Here is a 25,594-nt window from a genome sequence, read left to right as displayed (position 1 = left end):
GTTTTCGTCTGTTGAGAAGTTATACTTTTACATATAGCAAAAATTATACAAAAAAAAAAAAAACTTTGTTTTAGGGATACAGTATGGTCAGTGTTAACAGGCCAAGCGTACGACAACACCCCTACCATCGTGCTACATGATGTCAAAGAGATAGAAACATGGATACTACGACTGCTATCGGCTCCGGTACCCGTACCAGGGAAAACTCGACTGGAACTCGAAGTGTTATCACCTACTGCTCACTCGCCGCTACTGTTCGCGCTTCCGGATCATACGCGATTCACGCTTGTTGATTTTCCACTACATTTACCACTAGAACTTTTAGGTAAGGGTCTCTTAACATTAAAAAACAATTAATGTATTATAAACATTTCATATGATAGTTCTAAACTGATTTTTCAATCAGTTTCGTTCTTTTAATCTTTTGATCATATAATTCGAGAATAATATATAAAATTTTTCATAATGTTCTTGTTTTTCCCACTAGGTGTCGACACTTGTCTCAAAGTTTTAACGCTAATTCTACTCGAGAACAAAGTGGTGGTTCAGTCGCGCGACTACAACGCGCTGTCGATGTCCGTGATGGCGCTGGTGGCCATGTTGTATCCCCTCGAGTACATGTTCCCGGCCATACCGCTCCTGCCCAGTTGCATGAGCTGCGCTGAACAACTGTTGCTGGCTCCTACGCCCTTCCTCATCGGAATACCGGCTACGTTTCTTACTTATAAGAAGAATTTCAGGTGAGTGCAATTCTGTTTTATGATTTATTTCTCTCAAGAAAAAAAGCGAGTCCATCTTCTCCTTTTTTTGTATCCTGTCTCTCTTTCTTTCTCTCTTTCTGTCTCAACCTTTAAACAGAGTCATTGCTCGTGACAGGTTACCTGATGACATCTGGCTTGTGGATCTAGATGCCACGAAACTAATCTGTCCAACTGGAACAGACCAGGAACTGCCTCCTCTCCCCGAACCAGAGGGTGCTGTATTAAAGAATCACTTGAAGCAGGTACGTAATATATTATTTTTGTTTGAAATTTAGTATTTTTCTATGAATGTGTACTACTTTCATGTCTACATAATACATATTTTTCTTATTCACTAACTTTTTCTGATACTTTGCACTCGTGAGCGCAATTATATCGATGTCGCTAAGCTGTTGTGACGACTTCATGTGATTATTTTTATTATAATATTTATTTGGGTACCTCCTACACTTTACTCTTTTAATAAAATCTAAATTTTGTATTTCATAAAAACTTTTTTCTTAAATACTAAAATCGAAAACTATAAAAAACAGTCAGAAAAATATCTATTAAATTAAAGCATGTAACCCTCTCTAATTACCCTTTGATACTATTACAGATAATTCTTCCAACCAGCAACAATATTATCCTAACTTTATATTATAATCTGACAGATTCCTGTATTGTCTATTCTCATATATAATTTTCTCGACAGGTTTTTATGATTTGAACACATTTTCACTTTGTTTTGTTTACTCACTAACACGCCCTCACTTCTCTTCCGACGCTAGGCCGTGCTTCTCATGGGCAGTGCCGGGACTGGTGTAAATATCTATACTCTTTTTACATTGCACACTTTGACTATTATTTCACTACATAATATACTTACTAATATACTACTTATGTATGTGACTTGCCTACAGCGCATCGCAAGTTTGGGTGTATGTGTGCGTGTGTGTTTTTGCATATACTAACAAACAGCGTTCTTTATCTTGTGATACGTAAAATATCAAGTTTCAAACTTTATGAACAAATTTCTACTACATTAGACTTATAAAATTTGTTTGGCAATGGATAAGAAACGCTGTTTAAACTAAATAGAGGCACAAAAAATATATCCTGAAATACATGATACCGTCTGTTGTTTAGTATTATCAATTTGTAATAAACATATGTACACAAGCTTCAAATCACAATGAACTAGCAACACCTGTAAAGTGTTAAATAATTTTCAGACTGGTAACATTGTTTCAGATATTATTATACTGTGTTATTGTTGTGTGCGGCATGTGGCGTGACATGTTGTGTTTGTGCAACGCTATATATGATTAAATATGCTTTAATATATTATAATACCTTATCCTTAAAATATGTAGAGATTGAATTTTTCCAACATATTAAAAGTAAATTTCTAACGATATTTTATAAATAAGTAGATAAAGATTGAATAAAATATAATTTATTTTATGCTACAATTATGTAAATATCTAAAAGTATTATGCTTGATAATTGGAAAACAGTAAAAATTTTCTTAACCACAGCCGTTTCAGGCAATTAATTATATTTGCTTCTTAAATTAATCTGCAACTTGTTTAGTATTTTTTGAGTTTGTATGCCTGACATTTGTATTGTAACTCTAGGCACTGAACAGTTTGACGAGCAGCACGGCGGAACAAGCCGCTGCACCCCTCATGCCGTCGAGACGAGACAGCGTCGGTGGCGCCACACTTAAGTAAGTTTATTTTGAGTAGCTTTCTACCTAAAACACATACTAATGCATTCAATTAATTCAATTGGAAATATAAAGTAACCGTGTCGTTTTCACGACAAACTGATTAAGATTGAAGAAAAAAAAAATAGGGTCACGTTGGCAGTGCCATAAGCAACAACTAAATAAAACCTGAGATAGAATATAATCTGGGGTTTATTGTTTACGTAAAACTACTGAATACGTTAGTCCGTCGCTCACCAAATATGTAACATCGAACGGAGTATAGTGTCCCATAACTGAGTTAGAGCTCTATACTATTACGAATCATCTAGTATAATGTTCAATGACGTCAGCGAGTGTGTATAGTGATTCGTTCGTATGGTTTAGAGTGCATCAGGCGTCGTACCGCGGCGGAGACGGGGCGCAGTCAGCACCGCACAGCACCCCGGAGTCACGGCGAGTGTCGCTACAGAGCGGTGCCGCAAGCGCCGGCCACACGCCGCAGAGACACTCGCTCGCCTCGCCGCATCAGTCCCACGCCCAGCCACAGCCTTTCAACCCACTCATCTATGGCAATGATGTGGATTCTGTCGATGTTGCTACCAGAGTTGCGATGGTAAGAAACTAGTTAGATTTCTTTTCCTTCTATAAAGAGGTAGATTTTTTGGTCACCCCTCAATGGACACACCAAAGTCGCCAACTTGTTGTCTGATGTTGACGACTCGAAACTTCATTTCAAAAGAATTATGTTAGTGACTCAGAGAAACTAATTCAGCAGACTGCATTTTATTTAGTTATTCAAATTTTTGGGGCAGCATACCTACTCCAGTATTTTACAATTTCGCAACAACTACAAATATTCCATGTCAATAACATATTAATTATTTACAGGTCAGATTTTTCAATTCACAAAACATCTTGGCAAACTTTATGGAACACACGAGGACACTCCGGCTGTACCCTCGGCCGGTCGTTGCATTTCAAATCAACAGCTTCCTACGATCGCGACCACGAACTACGTCATTCTTGAACAAATTCGCGAGAACTCAGGTAAGTGTACTTTCTGTTACAGAGCATTTGAAATGATAGTCCGTTTGCCTAAAAAAACCTTGATTGTCTCGGTAGTAGACACCACAATTATTAAAGCTCACGCATCAACAATAGGTACCAATATAAAAAAATACTACGTTCATACTAACCCAACAATAATATTTTAGGCTGTAGAATTCCTTGCGGAATGGTCTCTAACTCCGTGCAACGTAGCTTTCCTACGAGTTCAAACGGGGGTGTTTGATCCACGGCAAGTTGGTGATAAACCTAAATGGTTTGCGGACCAGTTACAACCGATCCGTTTTGCCGTGTGGGATGATGGTAGCTCGCTCAACGGGGCACTTCGACAACTGCAGAGACAGGAGAATCAACCTACAGGTAAATATAGTTATTTCTTCATGTATTTTTACTGTAGGAAGTGATTTTTATTATAATTTTTCAGTCCAACAGTCTTCTGCTATTATGACTGAACAGAAGACCATACGATTTATTCGACTTAATGTACGACGTAGGCTACCACGAATTTAACTTGAGCTTAGTTAATTCCCAGCAGATTATATTTACCGTATACTCATAGCTCTAATGTGATGTGTGTAACTTATTTTTATACTTGTAGATGAAAGTGGTTCGGATTCAGAAGCAGCCGAGAGTACGAGTTCGTCTTATTCATCTCTCAGCGATTTTGTCTCTGAAATGGCTTCATCAGATTTATCACCAGGTGAGAAGCGTACATTTTATTTAACAAATCAATTACCTGTCTCTTTATTTCCTTAAATATTTTATTTAATTCGTTGTAATTTTTTAGGTGGCAACCAGCAACACGTCATTGGCGAGACTTATAGTGCGGTAGTCCAGGTGCCGATGACACTATCATCGTCTTTGGATCCCAAAACGGTAACGAACTTATTCATTGACATACATATTGATTTTTCTTCCGTAACCTCTAAATTATTGTCAACCAAAATGTTTGGTACTAAACGGTGATATATCGTTTCTTATTATCTTAATTCCGGTACTAACACGTTATGTATATGAGCAGGTGTACAGCCCTCCATCATCCCTGATGTTTGGAGACACAGAAGAAGTCCCGGAGAAGGAGCAAGGTCGTGAATCGACCTCACCCTCACCGTCTGCCTCGAGCTCTGATCACAGTGACCTCTCAGACGACGAGGCGCCCGGCGAAGTTGGCAGGATGGAGACTAACGATGCACACCCTGCACCCGTCAAGAAAAGCGTAAGAAAAATATACATTTTGTTAACACGTAGTTTATTCAGTGGAACCCAGCTCCCGACAATATTTTATTAAATTTCCCTTTCGACATGATATTTGATGACAGTTCAATATGTATACTTTCTTAGATTTGAAGGTCAGGTGCTGGGCACTGAATGAGTTTGGTAGTCATAGTCAGTACCAATAGCCAGGATTTTGCCTTAGCCGCCTATACATCACAATTAGTATCGATAGTAAGTAGTTTCAAATTGATGATTATAATAGCTGGAAGGTAAACTGGAAGCCTTTAGCATTTTACTGATTCAACTACATTGAGCATTTTTGCCACCCATGATCACATTAAATGCATCAAAGAAACTTCAGTGTTTCTGAATTCCGATCGAAATTAAGTATGTAACAAAAAAGTTATTTCACATTTGAACGTATCCCGTAATTGTACGTCCATATTCACTACACGTCGGTAAATGCTTGAGCAGTATCCATCGGCGTTTGTGTAGGACACGGACAGCGGTAGTTTCGGTCGCGAGTCGGACTCGAACTCGACGACGACGCCGAAGACCGTGGTGAGCCGGCAGCGCGCCGCCGCCGACAGCGCCAGCACCAGCGACTCGGACCGCGCGCTCACGCCCTCGCACCACTCCTCCCTGCCTCCGCACCACTCACATGCCAAAGTACGAGCTTGTACCGAGAGGAACCCATAGACCTGCGAGTATGTGCTAACTTATGGCTTAAAACTCGTATTGCCACAAGTACCTTGTACTTACACGCAGGTCTATCATCCTCTTTTTGGGCTCGCCTAGGGAGACACGACGTTTATTTTTGTTCGGGAAATCGAAACCAAATCTCTCATATTACAAGTAGTTATACGTTTGAATGTACCGCATGATTCTGACTGACAAAGACGTCGGGTCTCCATAAATGGGTTCTTACATGTATTCTAGTAAATACGACCTGAATGGTTGTTCAAACGACCTGACTGCTAGAAATTCGAACGAGTGGTGTTTGAATCTCATATCAACCCGTAACGTGTCCACAACTTGACGTCACATAGCTGCTTGTTATCAGATACACTTAAGCATTGACATCTCTAGCTACCGGGTAGCCCTCACTTAGATTATCGCTACCGTAAATTTAGTAAATACAGGCAATCTGGAGTCAGCAACCTGGTTAGTAGTTAAGATTAAGTATTCCTCTTTTATATTAGATAGAGGCTAACTTTAAGCTCTGTTTTGTATTATAGAGCACAGGAAGTGGCGTGTCAAGACAAGCTTCACAAACGTCACTACTGGAACAGTTTGCAGCCTCGGCCAAAGAACTGGTGCGGGAGACCACACGGCAGAGCAGCCAGGAGGGACTGCTCGCACACATGGACAAGGTAACTACAAACATGTTTATAACAAAATATCGATGTGTTTTGTTCTTTTTATTTGTATTGACTTATTTTTATTTATAAATGTGTTACTTATCCGTACCAATAAAGAAGAAAGGAAAAGTGGCAGAAGGAGAGGAAAAGAAAATATTTGCGCCATTCGGTCAGGTACAGTTCACCGTGTGAAGCTAGAGAACTACGCTTAGAATAGACTCATAGAACACAGACATACATACATTACGTACTTATACTAACACTGTAGAATTTTACGTAGATTCGCCAGAAACCATTCTGATATAGTGCTAGTTAATAGGCTTACTCACTAAACTCATTGCATTGTATAAAATAATTTCTTATAGCAGCTACTTTCAACACATATTCTGTCTTATATCGCTTTCACTTCGAACTGTGAACGTGTGCTTTCACGTTTCGTGATTCATATTGATCACGGCTATTTTTATAAAATAAATTATCAAGTTATTAACATGTTATTATTATTTCAGCTTACACTTCATGCGAAAAAAGCAGCCGAAGAGGCATCAAAGAGTGTTCAAGAAGCATCGAAATCTGCGTTAGAAGCTAGCAAGACAGCCACTGCAGTCAGTAAGAATACTTTAGAAGATCTACATTACGTCGGCAAATCCACGCTGGGAGACCTCACTAAGAGTGCTAAAGAAGTGGCTACCAAGAAAGGATTGCTGATGAGGGTAAATATAAGCTGCATATAAATTGCATTTATTTTACTGCATATACATTACTGGTTCTAAAAGGTAGTTAAGAATATTTTTTAGATCTGGTGCATACGTTCATTAAATGCCTTCAAACATTCAAAAGATAAAGAAGAATAAGGTCCGCTTTGACTACTTCTGGATGACTATCGGATAGCTTATAAGGTGGAATATAGAGAGTAGTCTTTTAATAATTATATGTTACTTTATTTTGCAGATTAGTTATCTGACACTTGTTCATACTGTGTAACTGATCCCACAGGTTCTAAAACCTTAATATGTTTGTCATCAGGGTGAAAGTCAAGAGTCAGCCGGCAGTCCAGCGGCGCGGCGAGACTCAACCGCTTTGCAGACCACTAACTTGCTAACGGCTACTCACCGAGACTTCTTCTCAAACATCAGCTCAGATCTCAACGGCCTGGCCGCCTCCACTTCTAGCATGTTCAGCGACTTCTTCGGGAGCAAGGGTAACTTTGAAATTATATTTGCTGTTGTTTTCAACAGGTTATTATTATTGTATTGAGGGATAGGCATAGTTTTTTTTTTGTGTTCTAGTGACCTGAAAGCTCCTTGTTATCGACGACGGGTAATCGAAAATGGGCTCAAGCCAATATTTGGTCTTTAACCTTTTTTGAATAAAGTGAAAGTACAAAAATTCACATTCTCTGCTCCATCTCGGCCTTGAGAAGTCTCGTAGTAATACAATCATATGTAGGTATTTTTGTTGTCTTTGGATTTAATCCCATTAAGATAATTTTGGAATAATAATGGCTGTGAATGATGAACTTGTAGGTAAGCAAGTGAAGCCAGCAGAGTCCCCGCGCGGCGGTCCGGGCGGGCCGGGCGGCGGGGGCGGTAGCGCGGCGGCGTCGTTCGGTCCGTTCTCTCAGGGCGCGCGCGGGCTGGTGGCGCGCTCGCCGCTCATCCGCCACGCGCCGCCGCAGCCGCCGCCGCACGCCGCGCACACACGACCCAACGCCAACACCGAGAACCAGGCTTTCCTCAACGATGTACGTGCACTACCCACACTTTATACGCACATCTCGAATTCGACGTCCCTTAACGTGCCAAAACGTGATGCTGACCCCATACTGTCCTTCAACAGTCCGACACCCAACATGGCTTCGATCTTGTCACTCTACACATCAATAGGCCGCGGTCTTAGGGCCTATGTTAGTATAAGTTGGCAACCTCCATTGATCTGGATTCTATTTACTATCATCGGACAAATCAGTGCAATCCAAAGGTTGAAAGTTGGGGAAGCGATTGTTTGAAGCTGGCCTAATATAGCCTGATCACTTTTTCGTATACCATCCAAAAAATAAAGAATAGGTACAAAACTCATATAGCAATGCCCTATCTTCAACATCAGTAATGCTGATATTCTCTTAACAGTTGGTGCAACATGTCTTGGAGGGAGAGGGTGTTGGCTGGCTCAAACTGAACCGCCTCAAGAAGCTGATGGAGGACGAGTCTTACAGAAACATGGTGCTTAGCAAACTGAACAGAAACTTCAATAGGAAGACCACACCGAACGACAAAGTGGATGATGTGGTAAGTGGAAAATTTGAAAGATATAGCTGGACTCTCTTACCTTTGACTGTCATGAGTAGCTTTTATATGTTAATTTTAATATCTATGTAACATGTTCTTTTGTGGACTCAAGGCTTAACCCCTCCCTCGTCGGGAGTCAACAGTGAGACAGTCATGGGTAAAAAACAAATTCTACTGAATCCTTTAACAATCACATCCTCTTTTTTTCAGTTCGTCAGCAAACCAATATGGAAAGGAATGCTGAAAGTACTACAGGCCGTAGTGCACGGCCTCGAACACACGTACTCTAACTTCGGTCTGGGTGGAATGGCGTCGGTGTTCCAGCTGGCGGAGATGGCCCACACTCACTATTGGAGCAAAGAGGTCGCGGGCTTAGAACACGGCGGTATGGCTGGCTCCGCTCTCATGGACCATTACGGCAGGCAGGACTTGGAGACGCCTTCGTCTTCACCATCATCTAGGAAGAGTTCACAAGCAGGTTGGCTATTTTGTTACCTTTTTTATTTATTTTTTTAAGTGCTAGTGCATAATAATTATGTTAATCAACATATAAGTACCAAACAATCAGATTTTATCGGATAACAATATGATTTAATATTCGTCGAGCTACCCAATCTAAGCGAAAATACACGAGGACATGTGAAACATATCTCATACTAAATCTCTATTGCAGATGTTCCAGTTGTAAATTATCCCGAACTGGACTCCGCCGAAGCGCAAAGCACTACAGAAATGTTCAAAGATATGTTAAATCAGAAAAGGAACTTACTTTTTAGCAAACTGACTTCTTTTGACTCAGACGTAAGTATAACATCCACAGTCGTGTGACAAGACAAGTGTTGCAAATTTGTTGCATGAATATAATATTGTGTTACTCAAATATATCGTACTTGAGATGATACTTGTTGGTATCGAACAAAAAAGCAAACTCTTGAGCATGGCAACATTATCAGAAAACTGCTTCGTCTATGGTAATTCTAAAGTTGTGTAACCCTATACCCATTTATAAACTAATATCTAAGCTTTCCTTAAAGTACTGTTGGCTATCAACTTCAATATTGTACCGATTAATGTAACTATGTGTCTACGCTTATCTACTCTTAATCTATTGTATGTTGCTAACTATCTGCTCTTTTCGTACAATGTTCTAATTTCCAAACTAACTGACATTCGGTGTTGTCGTAGTAAAAAACAGACATCTCGTAAAAATTACGACGTTGTCTGATTACAGCATGACGGTGTTATATCTATTTATAATAAAATATATATCATATTTGATAAAGGTACAAGTATGCAGTAGAAATATATAAGTTTAGAAGTTAAATATTGTGCTAGATTGAGTTGTAAGTACAAATGTAGACTGTTTCATGTAACAAAAATTGGCCGAGAAAACATCCTTGCTTACGATTAGAGACTTAAAAATGTCTTGAGCAAAATATTGACGTACGATTAGTATAGAAAAGTTAAAGTATATTGGTAATTGGCAAGTCCCGAGTGCAATGTTGGGTGCCACGTGACATGAGACAGGGTACAGGCGGTACAGACGGTACAGGCGGGTTGTTTGTGTCGCGGCAGGCGGCGCCCTCGTCGGACTGCTCGGCCGACGAGAGCGGCTCGATCACCACCAACCGAGCCAATATGTTCGACCACCGCGCCTCCTTTAAGTCCAACCTCTCTGACACTGACGTCATGTTTCTCAATGTAAGTCCTAGTGCGATTTGTAGTGTCCGCTTTACACGCTTCACTGCGATCAAATAAGCCATCCATTGGAATATTTTAATTGAAATTTAACTGAGGCTATTTATCGCTAATATATTTAGTTGCATGTTTATGTCTATAACTTTATCGAAGCAGAGCTTGTCGGTAACTCGTTCCTGTAAATATCTGTTTTCTGTACGAGATAATAATAATTATAAATGCTTACATAACTATCTATTTATAACTAACTATGAAATATAAGTATCTGTCTCGTATGCTCATTCTTGTGATTTAAAAAAGAAATATCATCAAACTAAAATGTTTAACAATTCTTAAACTAACTGTTGAGAACTTTTACATAGCACAACTTCTAACGTTTAACGCGAAAAAATAGATCGCACAGCAATATGCACTGAAACATAGTAAAGTCATGTTTTCCAATCTGTACGTAACTCTAAACTCTATCACACGGGTCTCACGAAAGCTATTTTTGCTGGTTCATAGTAACATACCTACCATCAAAAGTGACTTTCGGTACGGCTTATGTGAACTATTGAATAGAGTTTTGATAAGTAACCATGGTATGGCTCAGGTGGGTCGTGGAGGCCCCGCCCCCGGCAAGCCGCGGGCCGCGAGCGTGTTCTCCTCCAAGTCATCGCTGAGCGGATACCGGCCGCCTGTTGGAGTGCCCGTCACTTCACCCATCACGTCGCCGGATACAGCTCGCACTTATCTCTATCAAGGCCTTATTGGTAAATGTTGCATCATTTAGCACTAGTTTCTTACCCTAAAAATAAGTATCAGGTAACCTATCCGAGAGTTATGTCAGCAGATGTATTAAAGCAACTGCCAAAGTTTCATGTGATAAACTAACCGATACTTATTTAGAGGTGGTGAAACTTGGGCTTAATAATATATGTTAATTTATTTTGATTGCTTCTTGCTGATAGAGAAGATATATTATTATTGATACATTTATTATTAATACTACTTTTAAAGGTAAAGAAAGATCAAACTTATGGGACCAAATGCAGTTCTGGGAGGACGCGTTCTTAGACGCAGTGAGTCAAGAGAGAGACATGATCGGCATGGACCAAGGGGCCAATGAGATGATGGAACGGTACAAGTGCCTCAGCGAGACTGAACGGAAGCGTCTCGAGCACGAGGAAGACCGCCTGTTGTCCACTGCACTGTATAACTTAACTGCTGCCATGGTAGTGTTTGGTGTGGAAGCTGATATAGTTCGCAATAAAGTAAGGCGGTTGCTCGCTAAGAGTCATATTGGACTCGTGTACAGTCAAGAAGTCAATCATCTTCTCGATGTTGTTCATACTTTGGTGAGTGGTTTTTTATTTTTAGTTTCTAGAAATAACTGCTGCATTAGTATCATTGACGGAAGCTAGTGTCAATGATTTTTGATCTGATAACCGGCGATCCTGTATGATAAGATGTATGTATGTGAAAAAAGCGAGGGAAGTTTGCAAGGATCGATTGTCGAGTGGCGTTTTCTTGCTACCATAGGAAGAAAGCGTGATTCTATGTATGATTGTATATAAAATTGTTGTGTACAGCACGGCAACGACATAGAACTGAAGCCGTTGGGCTCGAGACTGTTACGTCGCGCCACGTTCACGGTGCACGAGGCAGACGCGGCCGGGGAACTGCGCTTCATGGAGGTGCGGGACGACGGCCTCATACTGCGCTCCACGCAAGGTTATTTAAACTAAAATCTAGTATAAATATGAAAGTATGTTTTTCTTAGTTATTTTTTATCATCAAAACGGCACGTCGACAAAAGACCACGTGGACGACCTACATCAACAACAATGAAATACATTTTATCGTGAAAGAAGCCATGGAATGAAATAATAGAATAGAAAAGGACAATGGTGTTTATTTTATTGTATAGTATCAAAGTATCAATGAATTAGACGAATTCTTGTAAATACGAATGTTTGTGCTGAGTCTCTTGACTTAAGGTGGCCTAGAACTCATAGCAAATCTAAGACGTAGCGCATAAAGTATACATACACAGCTCAAATTTCGTTTTATTAGGATAGACTTCCCGATGGATTCTTCGAATAATTTTTCGTACAATACCTACGTGTATTTGCTGAAAAATAGAAGACTCCATTGTCTTTCTATCAATTACCAGGAAATATTAGCAAAAAGCAAGCCGATATTATCTAATTCCAGGTACGATTGTGGAGAGATGGTGGTACGAGAGGTTGGTGAACATGACCTACAGCCCCAAGATACGAGTCTTGTGCCTTTGGAGGAAGAACGGCGGACAGACACAGTTGCATAAATATTACACCAAGAAGGTAATATATGTAATGTAATGTATGCAGTGCTATAACAAATTTTGATACCCCATTTACGAGGTCTACGTAACGTATTTCACTTACCCTTGAAAAAAATGATATCTTATTTTGATTCAAATCTGTAATAACCGAGTGCTTTTTATCTTCTTATATGGTAACGGGAACGAAAGAGAGGTTGGGCCTTAAAAATACTATAAAGCCTAACCCCTCCCTCTTTCCAGGAGAAGACCTTTGCCTAGTGGTGGGACAGTAATGGGTTAAGAAAAAAAGTCTACATGCCTTACAAAAACTATATTTTGTACGGTTTTCAGTGCAAAGCGCTCTACTACTGTATTAAAGAAGCGATGGAGAAAAGCGGGCGGCGGCAAGACGCGGCCGAGCTCGGGGGAGAGTTCCCCATACAGGATTGCGCCACTGGCGAGGGCGGACTGATTCAGGTAACGCACGGTACTGCTAGTAGTCTTCCAGTGATTCAAAGAAATATTTACTCTATTATAATTGTTTTACTCCGGATCAACATAATATCTTGTAGCCGACGAAAGAATACAAGAGTTATTAAAAAAATACGTCAAGTTGTCTCCAGAAGATCAGTCCATTAAACCGATTCGGCTTGTATCAAGATCTCGAGTCTCAAATAAACATGTTAGCAGTGATGATGATCAATATTATAATAGCTGTATACTCATTTTAAAGGTGTGCATGGAAGGCGTCGGACTTCTGTTTCACCATAGCAAGGTACGTCCCATCGCTTTTTATGTGTGTTCGTCTTTTTGTCAGCTTATTTCTGTTATTTATATAATAAGTTATTACAATGATGTACCAAAACCTCCAAATCAGCGTTGTTTCGCCATTTGATACGGTTTTTTATTTTAAGTTTTGGTATTGTCATACAAATAATAATAATCAGGTAAGATATGTCAGTGTACACGCTTGATTTGGAAAAGTCTCGACATGATTGAGTAATGTAATCATATAGAATGTCGTACAATCGTGTTGTATGATAGTCTATACAGAGAACGGCGTCCGCGTTGGCATTGCTTCACTGTCTCAATATTGTATCGGTGCCGTTAGCGCGTTGTTATATTATCGTACATTTTATGAAGCTTCTATATCCAACGAAGACATTAATTATTATAAAACCTTTTAATATTATATGAAAAACAAATATTTTTTCTATATTTTAGTCAAATCAACATTTTCCAGTCGATGGCCCACATTACAAAATCTTGTTTCAAAATCTCATTCTCATAAACTTATCCGGACGCAAGGACCACTCAAACTTTCCTATTTGGATTTCTCTTCGATTTTTTCTCTAAATATGGATTTTTAATATTATATCTAATATATTTATGTATATCTTTCTTATTTGTTTTATTTTCAAATTCAGGCGATTTTGCATTTACTAATTCCGTATTATTGTCGAAAACAGCTTAGGTCTTATTGAGACCCAGTATTTTTGCCCTTAAATATCCTTATCTACTATTCGATGTAATAGTTTAGATTATTTTTTACATTTTGAAAGTAACCGTTGTCCATCTGATATACGTTCTTATACTCCATACGACTTGTGCATGTGCTATTTGTCTGCAATACCCGTACAATGCCGTATCTCGCTGGAGTGCGCGTGCTCGCGCGCTCGCGCGTGCTCGCCGAGCGACGCATGCTCGAGCGAGCGGAGTCGCTCCGCTAGGAACTTTTGAGATGGTCCTTGACACGCGCTCGGCCGCCCTCAACTAATCTCATCTTTTTGTCTGTTCTACTCTTTCCGGACACGCCGAACACGCGCCGCTGCGCAAAAGGATTTCGAGGTACACAGTGGTTCATTCAATAGTAATGGCTGGCTCTTACGATGATCGACACGACCTGTACGACCTTTAATATTAGTCACGGTCACCGTGAGACTCGCAATTAGCGATGATCGTTCGAGGTCGTAGGGCTTTACTTGTAGTTTTGAGGCTTACAGATTGTTTTTAGCCGTTGTTAGCGTTGTATTAGTTCTCCCGAGTGCGGCGAGCGCCGAAGCGCGCAGTCGTGCATGCACATAGACGCCCTTTGTTTATTATCTGTTTATATTAACGCACCCGACAGCTTGCATTCGTATCGTGGATCGTCCGGCGAGCGGTCTCGATCTTTCGCTCTCGCACGTTGTGCCGAGATTTAGTTCGTTCGTCCCCTATCACCCGGAACCCGAGCGAGCGTCACGTCAGCGCTAAAGCTTTACGGACGCGAGTCACGAGGTCAGTCGTAGAGCATTCGCCATCTCACAAGTTCCGGTGCGGCCCGGGCCTGCCGCGCGGTCTCCCGCCCCCGCACCTCACCCGCCTCACCCCGCCTCGCCCCGCTCCCCGCACCGCATCTGACCTCGCACAGTGCACTCCCAGCCCGCCTAGCTCCCTACCGGCTCTTAGCTCGATGTTTCAAACTGCAGAAACGAACCGCCGCTTTGATTCTAAACCAACTAAATTGTCAAGATGTCGGTTGTTATAATGACTCCTGACAACTTAGTCTAAAAGAATCGAAGGAAATGGCACGCATAATATTTTTGCAATCTGATGAAACGATACACTAACTGATAGCCGACAACACCGGTAACAATGTACCTTGCAGCACAAGGTTAGTGTATCGACTCCAGTCCAGGCATCGCGTTGCTCGTATCGCATGTGCATGTATTTTTTTAGCCAATATTTTTTTGGGGATTTCTATCGTTTGTGACAGTTGAGACGAGTTAACTTTATATTAAGACGTGGTCCTGGGTATTAAGTAGCCTGCGTTCATTATTTATATCACAATATTTGGTCTAACTACCCAATGGTGTTGCCAGGTTTATAAAACCTGATTGGTATAATGAATTGTGTTATTATTTTGTTAGGGATTATAGGACCTGTGATTTGAAGGACGTTGCTTAATGTTTTAAATAAAATAAACGAATAGAATCTCCAAAAAAATTAAGGTATTTTTTCTGAGTTTTACTGCCAGTTTAGCTACCATAGCTTGTATATTAATTGGCATATTGTGGTTTCATTTTTGTATCTAATACTAGGTATGCATAAGTGTTTTCTTTTTATAACTGTTTCATTGACCCATCCGAATTTATGAAATAATTTAATAACTACGATATAGGTACCTACATTGACCGTAACTCATCAAAGTTCTTACGGTTAAGTTATTTACGGTCGTTAACGTCTTTTCACATTAAGATCATGAATTGAAATGAGTCCATCCAAGATAGAGCATTTGGACTTTAATAAAAATCAAAACATAGTATATCACAACTGAAGAAAAACCACATAAAGCTGATACCAAGTTAAAGCTTTCAAAATCCTCACTCTGTTGTGGTTGTAATAGTGGCATAATCATTAATCGAAAATAAATAAAAGGATTCTTTTTATTTGCTAGACATAATATTACATTGTGACAATAAACAAGGAATTCTTTGATTATTGTTTGACGCTAACTAGATGTGCGCACGTCTGTATCTATGATACATATTATATCTATAGATCCTAGTAACAGTTTGAAGAAACATGTATTTCTTTTAATTAAATGTATCAATTTGTGTTACAGTTTTTCGTGCGGCTGGACCACATTAGGAAATGTTTCACGCAGAACGGCGGTATCTTCGTTTTAGAAGAATTTAGTAAGTTGAGAACTCAATGATTTTGTATAGTCTAAGGCCTCGCGTCCATTGTGTCGTAATTGGAGCGTACAGACCGTAAGGATTTGTTACTTAGTATTAATTTCTATGACGCCGAAATGCCGCTACTGTGCTAGTGTGCAGTACCATAGCGATTCGATGCAGTGGACGCGTAGCTTTTTCGTAGGTACATGTAACATGGCGTGTTTATACAAATGGCATTTTTAATTGCAGACCCAAAAACGAGACAGATTATACAAAGGAAATACAAGTCTGTCATGGTAAGTTTCTAAAATTAATCACTTGTAAATAATCACCTTTTTCTTTTTCACACCTTCTGTACTCTGTTTTATTATTTTTTTCTCTTTATTTGTGTTTATGTTATAGGCAGAGAAAGTAGTGCTAGATCTTCATCGTTACTTCTCCTTGTGGCTTTCCCGGTACTTAGTCGAAGCCGATGGACACGACTTGAATTATACACCTTGTGTTTCATAACTACCTACTTTATTTTGTGTACGTATTTGTGTTGTTTTTTTTTTTGCTTCATATTATTTTCTTTTTGTTTTCAACTTGTCTACTTTACCGTTTTCTGTTTGATGAATTCGTTGTAAAAGAAACCTATATCACTTCGAAGCCTTTTGATTTTGAACAGGCGTTTTGAAATATTTTCTTCGACATGTTTTAATGCTTAATCAATATCTAACTCATTGCGCTCGATCTGGCCTCATCCAAAATTCATCATGTGAACGAAAGTTAAAACTATTATGTTAATTTGTTATTAATGACATAATATTATAGGCGGACCAGATCTGCTACGCGGTACTGTGCGTGTTCTCGTACTTCGCGGCGGGTCAGGAACAGAAAAAAGCCATCCTGGAGCAAGCGGCGCGGGTGCCGGCCACGCCACGAGTCGAGGTGCCCGCTGCAGATCTCGACGATTCGCGCCGCAAAACCAGCCCCATGGTATATTTACAAACTTCTTATTTTAATTTAGTTCCCGGTACTGATATAAATACACTTTAAAAATTTTATAAATATAATATGTATAACACGCAGTTTTTTACTCGCGATAAACAGGTGGAAAAAAGGTCGCCCGTGGGTCGCACGGCAGATACCCGACCTCCTTCATTCAAGTCGGAAGCGGGTGCGGCGAGGGGGGAACCAATGGAACGTCGTGGTCCAGGGCCAGCGCTTGAGCGGGGCGGAGAGCGGCCAGGCGAGCGGGACGGGGAGAGGGCCGGAGAGCGGAGCGGGGAGCGGGCAGGCGAGCGGGGCGGGGAGCGTGCCGGCGAGCGGGGCGGGGAGTGTGCCGGCGAGCGGGGCGGGGAGCGGGTGCAGCGCGCCGACAGCCTGCCGCCGCGGCGTCCCCCGCCGCCCGCGCCGCCCGGCGCCGCGCCGCCCGTGCGCCTGGCGCGGGCACACTCGCACGCCGCGCCGGCGCGCCCGCCCGACCCTCCGACTGTGAGTGCACACGCTCTATCGAAACGAGTAGGTGTGCTTTTCCGTCTTGTCACTCTGAAGCCGCTGAAATCCCGATTCCTCCGACTTGTAACCGCTCTTTTACATTTTGTCTACTTATTCCATTAAATATGAAAAAAGATGACTTCCTAAGAGACCGATTTCACGGGTGAGAGATACGATATCGATGTCGTGCCACTTATTCCGTCATGTTCTCTTCGAACGTTTCTCTTTCGATGCGACCAGTAGTGCGAACGAAAGGCCATCGTATTGCTGTGCGCTCATCTACAAAACGTAGCACCCTCGCAAGAATCATTTCAAATCGATACGTGGCAATTTCGTTACGAGGGGAGGTGATACACTGATGGAGTAATTAATTATTCGTTTGGACATTACCTAACGACTAAAGTGCCGATTCCACGATACTCTTGCCCGTGGAGACGATTTCTGAACGATTGGACGGTTTCGTGGCTGTGCGCGCTTAATTTTCTTTGCTCAACTGATGTTATTGACGATAGATCCCGCCGCGGACCGGAGCGGGCGGCGTGCGGGCGCCGGGCCCGCCTCCCGCGCTGCCGCCGCGCCAGGCGTCCGCCGCGGCCGACGTGGGCGGGTCCCCCAGGTGAGCGAGCCCCGCGACTCGAGGCCGGTCGGCACTGAGACCGGACGCTGTTAAGTATGAGGAATTGCTGCGGCCCCACGATGACCACGATGCCGCTTGTCGCAGAGGCGCGAGCCCGGCGCGGGGCGAGGCGGGCGCGAGGCGAGCGCCGCCGCAGCGGCAGGGCTCGGTGTCGGCGCCCTTCGCCTCCACGAACCCGTTCACGACGCCGCGCCACGCGGAGTTCGTCATCCCACAACGAAACAGTCTGCGTCGCGCCTCCACCACCGACAGGAACTGACGTCTGTCGGGGAGCTCGCCGCCTTCCTTACTTGTACGTCGTTACACGCGTACATCACTGTTGCCCCTCCAAGTTAGCAGTAGCCGCCCTAGTGACTTGATTAACTATTTATTCTTTGTTTTCTCATATACATGATATGGCAATGTTAACTGTATAATAATAATATTTAGATTCGTTGTTGCAAACCACCTTTTCGATGTTGTTCTAAAATGTGATTGTGGCTAGGTGCTCTCGAGCTGAAGATATAGAGTTTATGCAATACCTACTTTATTGAACAATTCTTCATTTATTGTATAAATTATGAAAACCACTGTGAAAAGTTATTTTATGTAAAATAAAAACTATGAAATGTCCGTCACAAAGATATAACATTAAAGACAGAATATGTAAATAAATAAAAATAAAGAAACGCACGTGGCTAAATAAATATAAATGTACCCAAATAAAGTTTCACTGGCACGATTAATGTCTTTAGATACCTAATGGCTTGAGCAAGCTCATATGGCAATATATCCGGTTATTGTTTTAACATACAAACTTACACAAATTATATCCTCATATAACACATTCTTAGTGGGAAAGTATACATTACTACTGTCACGTGGATTCACGTTCTAACTCGGTCTGGACCACTCTACATTGCTGACTGCAACAAAAGTTACTCAATAAAGATCGTGGCGTATTGTGCAGGCACCGACCCAACAGATTTGAAGAAGTGACATTTAAATTGTTTATTCCGAAATGACAATAAAAATTCTAGACGCACTGGACAGCTCCGCTTTTAGGAGCAGTAGACAAATATTAGAAAAATAATAGATTTGTTTTCTAACAACAATGTATTTATATATTCGCAGTACACCGTATATAAATATATATTCTGCGACATGGCCTTTCAAATCAAATGTACTCATATAATTTTAAAATAACAATCATTTTCATGTCCAACCAGTCAAGTACTTGGAATTGTGGCTAAACCGATTAAAAGAAATAAGGAATGGCATTAAGACTATGTTCAAATGACGAGCCGTGTAATTGTAAGCAATAATATCAAGCAAGATGTAAACGCAATGCAGACTGCGTGGACCTAAAGCTGTCGTAAGCAAGTGTATAGCAAGAAGCCGCTACATCGCAGTTGAAATATAAATATATTAAACGAAGGTAATAGTGACGGAACGAAAGCACGCCCGTCTTTGTAAAACTTGGTACGGAATACGCTTTAGAGCACCCTTTAGCTATGTGAAAAAGCAAGTTAAGCGTTCATCTGAACATGGTCTTAATAATAATTGCAAAAGAAATCAGGGTTGTTAAAAACATTTATTTTCTAATTTAAAATCACTTTACTTTAATACGTAGTTAATTTGTACCTTATATCATTTATGAAGATCCGTTTCAGTTCCATTAAGTAGGTAGCATTATTGTTATTTAAACACACATATCTTATTATCGCTAAATAATAAGTTATATGCTTATATATAATTAGTCTAGTTGTTATACACAAAACCAAGAAATTACGCGTTATAACGAAATGAATCGAATAACTGCAAATGCATATATAATGTTATATGGTTTCTTAGATGCCCTGAAAATAATGTTACAACATGTTAACATGTTATAGACAAAATATCATGAATAGTAAATGAGTTATATATAACTAATGACTAGTTTACAACCACCATGTACTAACTTCATTACTATCTTATAAAATAGTAAAATTAACGTCTAGGACACCCATCGAGATCGATTCCCCGTCACATTCTCTCAGCAAATGTTGTCTTTGTGACGCTTACAAACTATTAATGAATACCACATTAGTCTGATGTACATAAATCCTATTGGCATCAAATTATTATCAGACATTGAATAGCAAAGTACATAAATATTGTGATAAATATATAAAATTATGTTTTATTTGAGCACACCTAATTTTTAGATATAATGTTTTAAATAAATCCAAGGATAGCTACATTGTATTTATATGCTACCTAAATATTACTGTTGAATTGCTGCTTAAAGATTAATTCCCATTCGAGAAACAGACATCGGTTCCTAAAATAGATTTAGTATTTTAGTTAAATATCAAACTGTGAAAAAATAATAAATATTTATGTAATAATGTAGATAAAGGAAGTAATATGAAAATATAACTGCCGATATTTTAGGTAACACTATTTTATGCCAAAATAAAACTTACAAAAGTATAATCTTTTCTTTAATTTCACTTTCACAGGAATCTAAAAAATGCCTTACACATAATGTTTATTATGGTTTTACTGACAACCATAATACATAAAGTAATTGTAACCTAAATGAAAATACCTTTACAGACAATGGCGTAGGGAGGCTACAACTATTGCTTACAGGTAAATACTTAAAGTAAGTAGTCAGTCACAAACATTACAGTCTTTAAAATTAAAACAACTTACATGCGCTCAACGCTTTTAAATTCAAATTATCACAGATGAAAGTAAAAAGTAAATGCACTACTAAAAGATGAAAAGAGAATATAAATGTTTGGGAAACGTATTTGTACCATTTGTTACCCATAATAAAACTACTGCTTATAGTATTCGCATAGCATCGATAGCATAAGAGCAAAGACAAAACAGCAACATTAATTGCAACCACAACTTCCTTAACTCTCCTAAGATTTCGCCTTAAGATTGATGGAACATATTGTTACAGGACAATGTGACCAATAGGTATATGTACACTTAAAGTTAGAACAATAGTAAGATACAAGTACCTATTAAAAATAGTTTCGTCGAAAAATATCTTATTCAATTCATTAGCCGACGGTTTAATGGCTAAACTTGATATAAAAATGTAGAAACAGTTTAATATACTGTTATTCAAGGACGAGGACGCGAGTAAAGAAGTATGTAATACGATTATTGCTTATTGCACAGACGCAGAACACAGCAGACACTCAGTGGGGGCTACCGTTTTACCGTTCACCAGTGGGCGCCACTAGCGAGTGACGCCCCGTAGTACAGATATCAGTTTCAAGTAAACAGTGTCGCCGTACATACCTAGGTGATAATGTAATTTCATTTACAAGTTTAACCACTAGCCGCTCATCTATTATGTATAGGTTTGATATTAAAAATATAGGCTAAGTTTTTTGTACAGGAAAATATACATACTTAATAAGTATATGACTATGACATGTAAACGACATACATTCAAACACAACGCTTAAAATTACAGTAATTAATTTACTGTTAATTTGTTGACGTATTGGAACCGAAAGATGGCAACTTAGAATAAGTACCTAATCTAGAAAGTAGTTGGTTAACAGGTACCTACCTTGTCATATAAATCGCATGCGAACAATAATTACTAGGTATTGATACAGTTATAAGGGTAGCCAATGGGCTTAAATTGTAGGTACTAGTAAATATTAAAAACGTGTCCTTACTTATTGAACTGGAAGTTTTGATTTTCACTCACTAGTGTTGTGAATAGGTAAACTACTATATTTTATCTATGCATAAACATTTCTGTGGCTTAGCTTTAATAAAAAAAAATAATTATTATACATTATTATAGCTTTTAATACTGATTTTAACTAGACTAAACATTTTCGGCTCCAAGACGTCTACAAATTCAGGGTGTCTGTGAAACACCTAACTGGGCGGATCCAGGATTTATTTAGAGCACATAGGCAAGACAATACCGAGAACTTACAAAGATAATATAGGTAAGTATTTCTCTCCAGTTGACACCCTGGATCCGCCGGTGCGTAAAATCCAACGAGGTTAGTGCTCAACTTACCTACACGAATAATTAAAAAATGACGCAATGATCAATTCTCTCTTTATATCATTTTTGGTAAGCATCAAAGTTGATTGGTTTAACACTGTTGCCATCACGTTCAGCATGTAGAGCTTGAAGGATCAGAATCAAGTAAATTTTCTTCAAGATACTCTTCATTCACGTCATCCTTCAGGTCCAACAGCTCCAACTGAATAGTAAAAGACATATGATCAGGTTGCGTTTAGAAATAAAAGTAATAAAAACGAGAACTCATTTCAATGTCTTCAAAATCATGAAATAAGGTTTTTTAAAAAAGTTTTGGTTATCGCTGGAAAGGTTTTTCAAGTTCTTCTCAGTAAGACCTTTCCTTTGATATCCATATCATGACGGTTCATAATAATTACATCTCGAGGCGTACAGGCGCCATCTTGAATTCAGAATGACGTTACATAGTCAGCCATGCACAGCCATTTAAACTAAACATGGGTACAGTATTACAACTCAATCGGTTGAAGATTTCTGCTTCAAAATTGAGTTGTAAGGTAAATATAAGCTTGAAATAACATGAAATAAGAGAATATAATAAAACTAACATAGATATGCAATAGATAGGCACCTAAACAAGATGCAACTAACATCTACATACATAGATAACATAACACGCCTGTTAAACCCGAAGGTGTACGCAGAGGTATACGGAACACACCCACGTTTCGCCAGAACTATTTCGGTAGAAGTTAGTTATATTATATCATTTCATCGGACTAAAATTGAAGGGGTGAGCCTATTGCCATATACTTACCACAGGATAACTATTATAGTAAAGCTAATTAGCCAAATGCCCGACCCTGGCATCGAACCCGGGACTTCATGATCAGCAGTCGTACGACACTATGGCCTAAACCATAGGTTCCCAAAGGAGGTGAGTTTTTGGGTGGCTGGTGGTGGGGAACGGGGGAGGGGTGTCTAAAGAGGATCAATGGGGAAACGTAAAGGGGAGCTGGTTTTTTTCGGCCTTAGGCTTGCTACACAAATATTCGATTCAGCATTAATCGGCTTAGCCGGGCGGCAAAACCGAATATGTGTAGATGAACAGGTTCGGCAAAAGCCGAACAAGTAAGTTGGGTCGGTTTTGTTGTATTATAAATATTGCCGAACCGTACGTGTCGAACAAAATATGTGTGTAGCAAGCCTTAATGAAGCGGTAGTCCAAAAAAGGTTGTTCGAACCTATGGCAAAGACGAAAGGAGTAGAAACGCATTTCTAAGAAAAAATAATTACTATAGGTAGTGACCGGGAAAAGATACTAAGATAAGAGGGTGTTACAAAAATGAATTCTAAACATCAACAAACTAAACATACATACCCAAAAAAGAAACTTTAATAGGTACTACCATGGCGCATGGTTCAAGTAGCCCGGTCAATTTAAACGTTCACAACAAGCTGAAACTGAAACGATGAGGACCTTTAAATCTCCGAAGAAGAAATTTTACACGTTTTCAGCTTGTAAATAAATGCATCTTTTATTGTTTAGATTGACCGGACTATAGGTGTTTTAACAAAACTTATGTAATGAAAGGTGAAGAAGGTACAATTTTGACTAAAATCTAGGGAACCGGATCCTAATAATAATCGGATATTTTAGGATTGTTTTTGACGATGTCATAAACGTATGCAGTGGTGGTTTCTGATTTCTTGATTGAAGAATTTTGCCTAAATTTCAGTATACAATAAGTTGAATCACGTGGCCTATACCTAGATAACGGAATCCTATTCGCTCTGTTCTAAGTCCGAGTGTAAATGCCGTTGGACAACAAAACTAGAGTGTCTGGGATGCAGAGGATTTACCATTAAAATATAGAACTTTCGATCTTTTACCAACTAGGATTGATCAATCTGTCAACTTAGCAGTAGATAAGTAGTCAGATTAAATTAAACCTTTAGCCAATTAGCCAATATACGTGTGCCAAAATAAGTTTCGTAGTAACAATTTTGAAATTTTGACTCAAGACGGTACCTATACTACGACGACCTGCTAGTAATCCTTAATTAGAATCATAACTGAAGAACACAGTAAAATACCACGAGGGGACATTTTATACTCGCCTAGTCCTCTTTCATAAGGGATCCTTGATTTGCACGGGCCTTTGAGGAGACAACAAGAGTCACTTAAAATATAGACTAGATATAAAAGGACCATTCAAAATTAACACCAACTAGGATACTTAAGGCAAATGAGAATCAGTAGCTTCATACCAAAACTAGGAAGATACCACAAAAAGATTTGAAAATAAAAAATGTTAGTCACATACCATTTCATTATCATCAATAGTTACTGAACCACGAGATGTAGATGGGATGCTTCTATCCGTATACGTTATGCATTTGCTTTCCAATAAACTTTTGAGCACTGGGACATGACAAGGTCGTCTTTCTCGCCCGAATACCTATACATGATGGTGTATAGAAAAATGCTACATGTCACAAACAGCTAAGTATTTGTTAACATAATAATACAATCGTATTAACCGCGCGCTGGACAGTGCCGGATTAAGACAACTTGATGCTCTCAGCATACAAAAACCACCAATTTAATACACAATATTTCTTTATTGAAATGCGGCTTGCTATTTTAACGGGTAGGTATCATAACACGCTAGGTAATCGTAATTTTTATACTTTTTCAATGTTCATTTTAGTTAAACGGGAATTAACGCGAATATGTATTTTACTTTAGATTGTCGGCATTTCGGCGCAGGTTTCACTAGCGATGGTCGCAGAATAGTAAGCTGGATTTGTTTTAGCTGCTTTAGGTGCAAGGCTTATAGACGAGCCCTAGAACAATGCTTAATTTTCTTACAGGTTAATCCGGCACTGACCCTGGAAAAACGCGAGTAGGCACGCAAAATATGAGGACTGTACTTTATCAACGGCCATTAGCTAAGAATAGCACAAGGATAAAAAATGGATAACTGAATTAGATGGTTATTGGCGGAGTGATAAGTCTATCATAATCATGTCCCGAAGAAGTTGTTAGACATATAAGATGCTTTTTGCTGCACAGACCAACTTCTAAGGTGGTTCAGTCACCATTATCAGTATGTTAGACTGGACCAGCTAAAGCGTCCTGCTGTAGGTAAGTATGTAGTGGATAAGAAATCTCTGTATGGTTGACACAGAAATCGGCCGGCAGGGACTTTGCCCTCATTTACGGATGAAAATAAAGAAGACATAGAAAACTCTGTTGAAATAGCAAATTCTTTCAATTCATTCAGTTTGTAAATAAAACTTGAGTAGAAATTTAAACGCATTGTTAAATTCACAGATTTCAGTGATTATAGGTACTGAAACACGGTTTTTTAGGTTAAGTTGTTTTTTTTTTTCAATTTTCTACCTAACGAAGTAAGATTTATTTAAAAACCTTTAAATAGGTTTCTTG

At 39.5% G+C, this 25,594-nt stretch overlaps 2 protein-coding genes across 11 annotated transcripts in view; one reads left to right on the top strand and one right to left on the bottom strand.

Moving 5' to 3' along the window:
- Window positions 1-18,812, top strand: part of Rab3-GEF (Rab3 GDP-GTP exchange factor) — a 28,490-nt gene extending 9,678 nt beyond the window's left edge. For 2 of the 9 annotated variants that reach the window (XM_076116802.1, XM_076116801.1), the window contains exons 7-39: window positions 75-325; window positions 488-740; window positions 877-1,003; window positions 1,532-1,564; window positions 2,381-2,472; window positions 2,839-3,067; window positions 3,343-3,501; window positions 3,669-3,879; window positions 4,118-4,219; window positions 4,307-4,395; window positions 4,541-4,735; window positions 5,230-5,403; window positions 5,973-6,107; window positions 6,213-6,269; window positions 6,605-6,808; window positions 7,122-7,296; window positions 7,622-7,839; window positions 8,225-8,383; window positions 8,594-8,861; window positions 9,057-9,184; window positions 9,959-10,084; window positions 10,674-10,833; window positions 11,081-11,418; window positions 11,653-11,794; window positions 12,278-12,405; window positions 12,717-12,842; window positions 13,099-13,140; window positions 15,970-16,042; window positions 16,274-16,320; window positions 16,838-17,002; window positions 17,117-17,527; window positions 18,016-18,119; window positions 18,225-18,812. In XM_076116802.1, coding sequence (XP_075972917.1) covers window positions 75-325; window positions 488-740; window positions 877-1,003; window positions 1,532-1,564; window positions 2,381-2,472; window positions 2,839-3,067; window positions 3,343-3,501; window positions 3,669-3,879; window positions 4,118-4,219; window positions 4,307-4,395; window positions 4,541-4,735; window positions 5,230-5,403; window positions 5,973-6,107; window positions 6,213-6,269; window positions 6,605-6,808; window positions 7,122-7,296; window positions 7,622-7,839; window positions 8,225-8,383; window positions 8,594-8,861; window positions 9,057-9,184; window positions 9,959-10,084; window positions 10,674-10,833; window positions 11,081-11,418; window positions 11,653-11,794; window positions 12,278-12,405; window positions 12,717-12,842; window positions 13,099-13,140; window positions 15,970-16,042; window positions 16,274-16,320; window positions 16,838-17,002; window positions 17,117-17,527; window positions 18,016-18,119; window positions 18,225-18,399 — 5,296 coding nt within the window. In that variant the 3' untranslated portion in view covers window positions 18,400-18,812. Of the gene's footprint in view, window positions 1-74; window positions 326-487; window positions 741-876; window positions 1,004-1,531; window positions 1,565-2,380; window positions 2,473-2,838; window positions 3,068-3,342; window positions 3,502-3,668; window positions 3,880-4,117; window positions 4,220-4,306; window positions 4,396-4,540; window positions 4,736-5,229; window positions 5,404-5,972; window positions 6,108-6,212; window positions 6,270-6,604; window positions 6,809-7,121; window positions 7,297-7,621; window positions 7,840-8,224; window positions 8,384-8,593; window positions 8,862-9,056; window positions 9,185-9,958; window positions 10,085-10,673; window positions 10,834-11,080; window positions 11,419-11,652; window positions 11,795-12,277; window positions 12,406-12,716; window positions 12,843-13,098; window positions 13,141-15,969; window positions 16,043-16,273; window positions 16,321-16,426; window positions 16,553-16,837; window positions 17,003-17,116; window positions 17,528-18,015; window positions 18,120-18,224 lie in introns of those variants that run through there. The other 7 variants (XM_076116803.1, XM_076116804.1, XM_076116807.1 and 4 more) reach the window with 7 other exon arrangements.
- A 1,783-nt stretch (window positions 18,813-20,595) lies between these two features.
- The window catches only part of ocm (over compensating males), a 14,284-nt gene continuing 9,285 nt past the window's right edge, over window positions 20,596-25,594 (bottom strand). Inside the window, exons 5-6 of one of the 2 annotated variants that reach the window (XM_076116811.1) lie at window positions 24,468-24,602; window positions 20,596-22,363 (exon numbers count right to left, since the gene is read on the bottom strand). In XM_076116811.1, coding sequence (XP_075972926.1) covers window positions 22,274-22,363; window positions 24,468-24,602 — 225 coding nt within the window. In that variant the 3' untranslated portion in view covers window positions 20,596-22,273. The remainder of the gene's footprint in view (window positions 22,364-24,467; window positions 24,603-25,594) is intronic. The other variant, XM_076116812.1, reaches the window with a different exon arrangement.

The sequence above is a fragment of the Anticarsia gemmatalis genome, chromosome 7, assembly GCF_050436995.1.
Source record: "Anticarsia gemmatalis isolate Benzon Research Colony breed Stoneville strain chromosome 7, ilAntGemm2 primary, whole genome shotgun sequence".
Taxonomy (NCBI): Eukaryota; Metazoa; Arthropoda; class Insecta; order Lepidoptera; family Erebidae; genus Anticarsia; species Anticarsia gemmatalis.
This window is presented reverse-complemented; position numbering and strand designations above follow the sequence as displayed.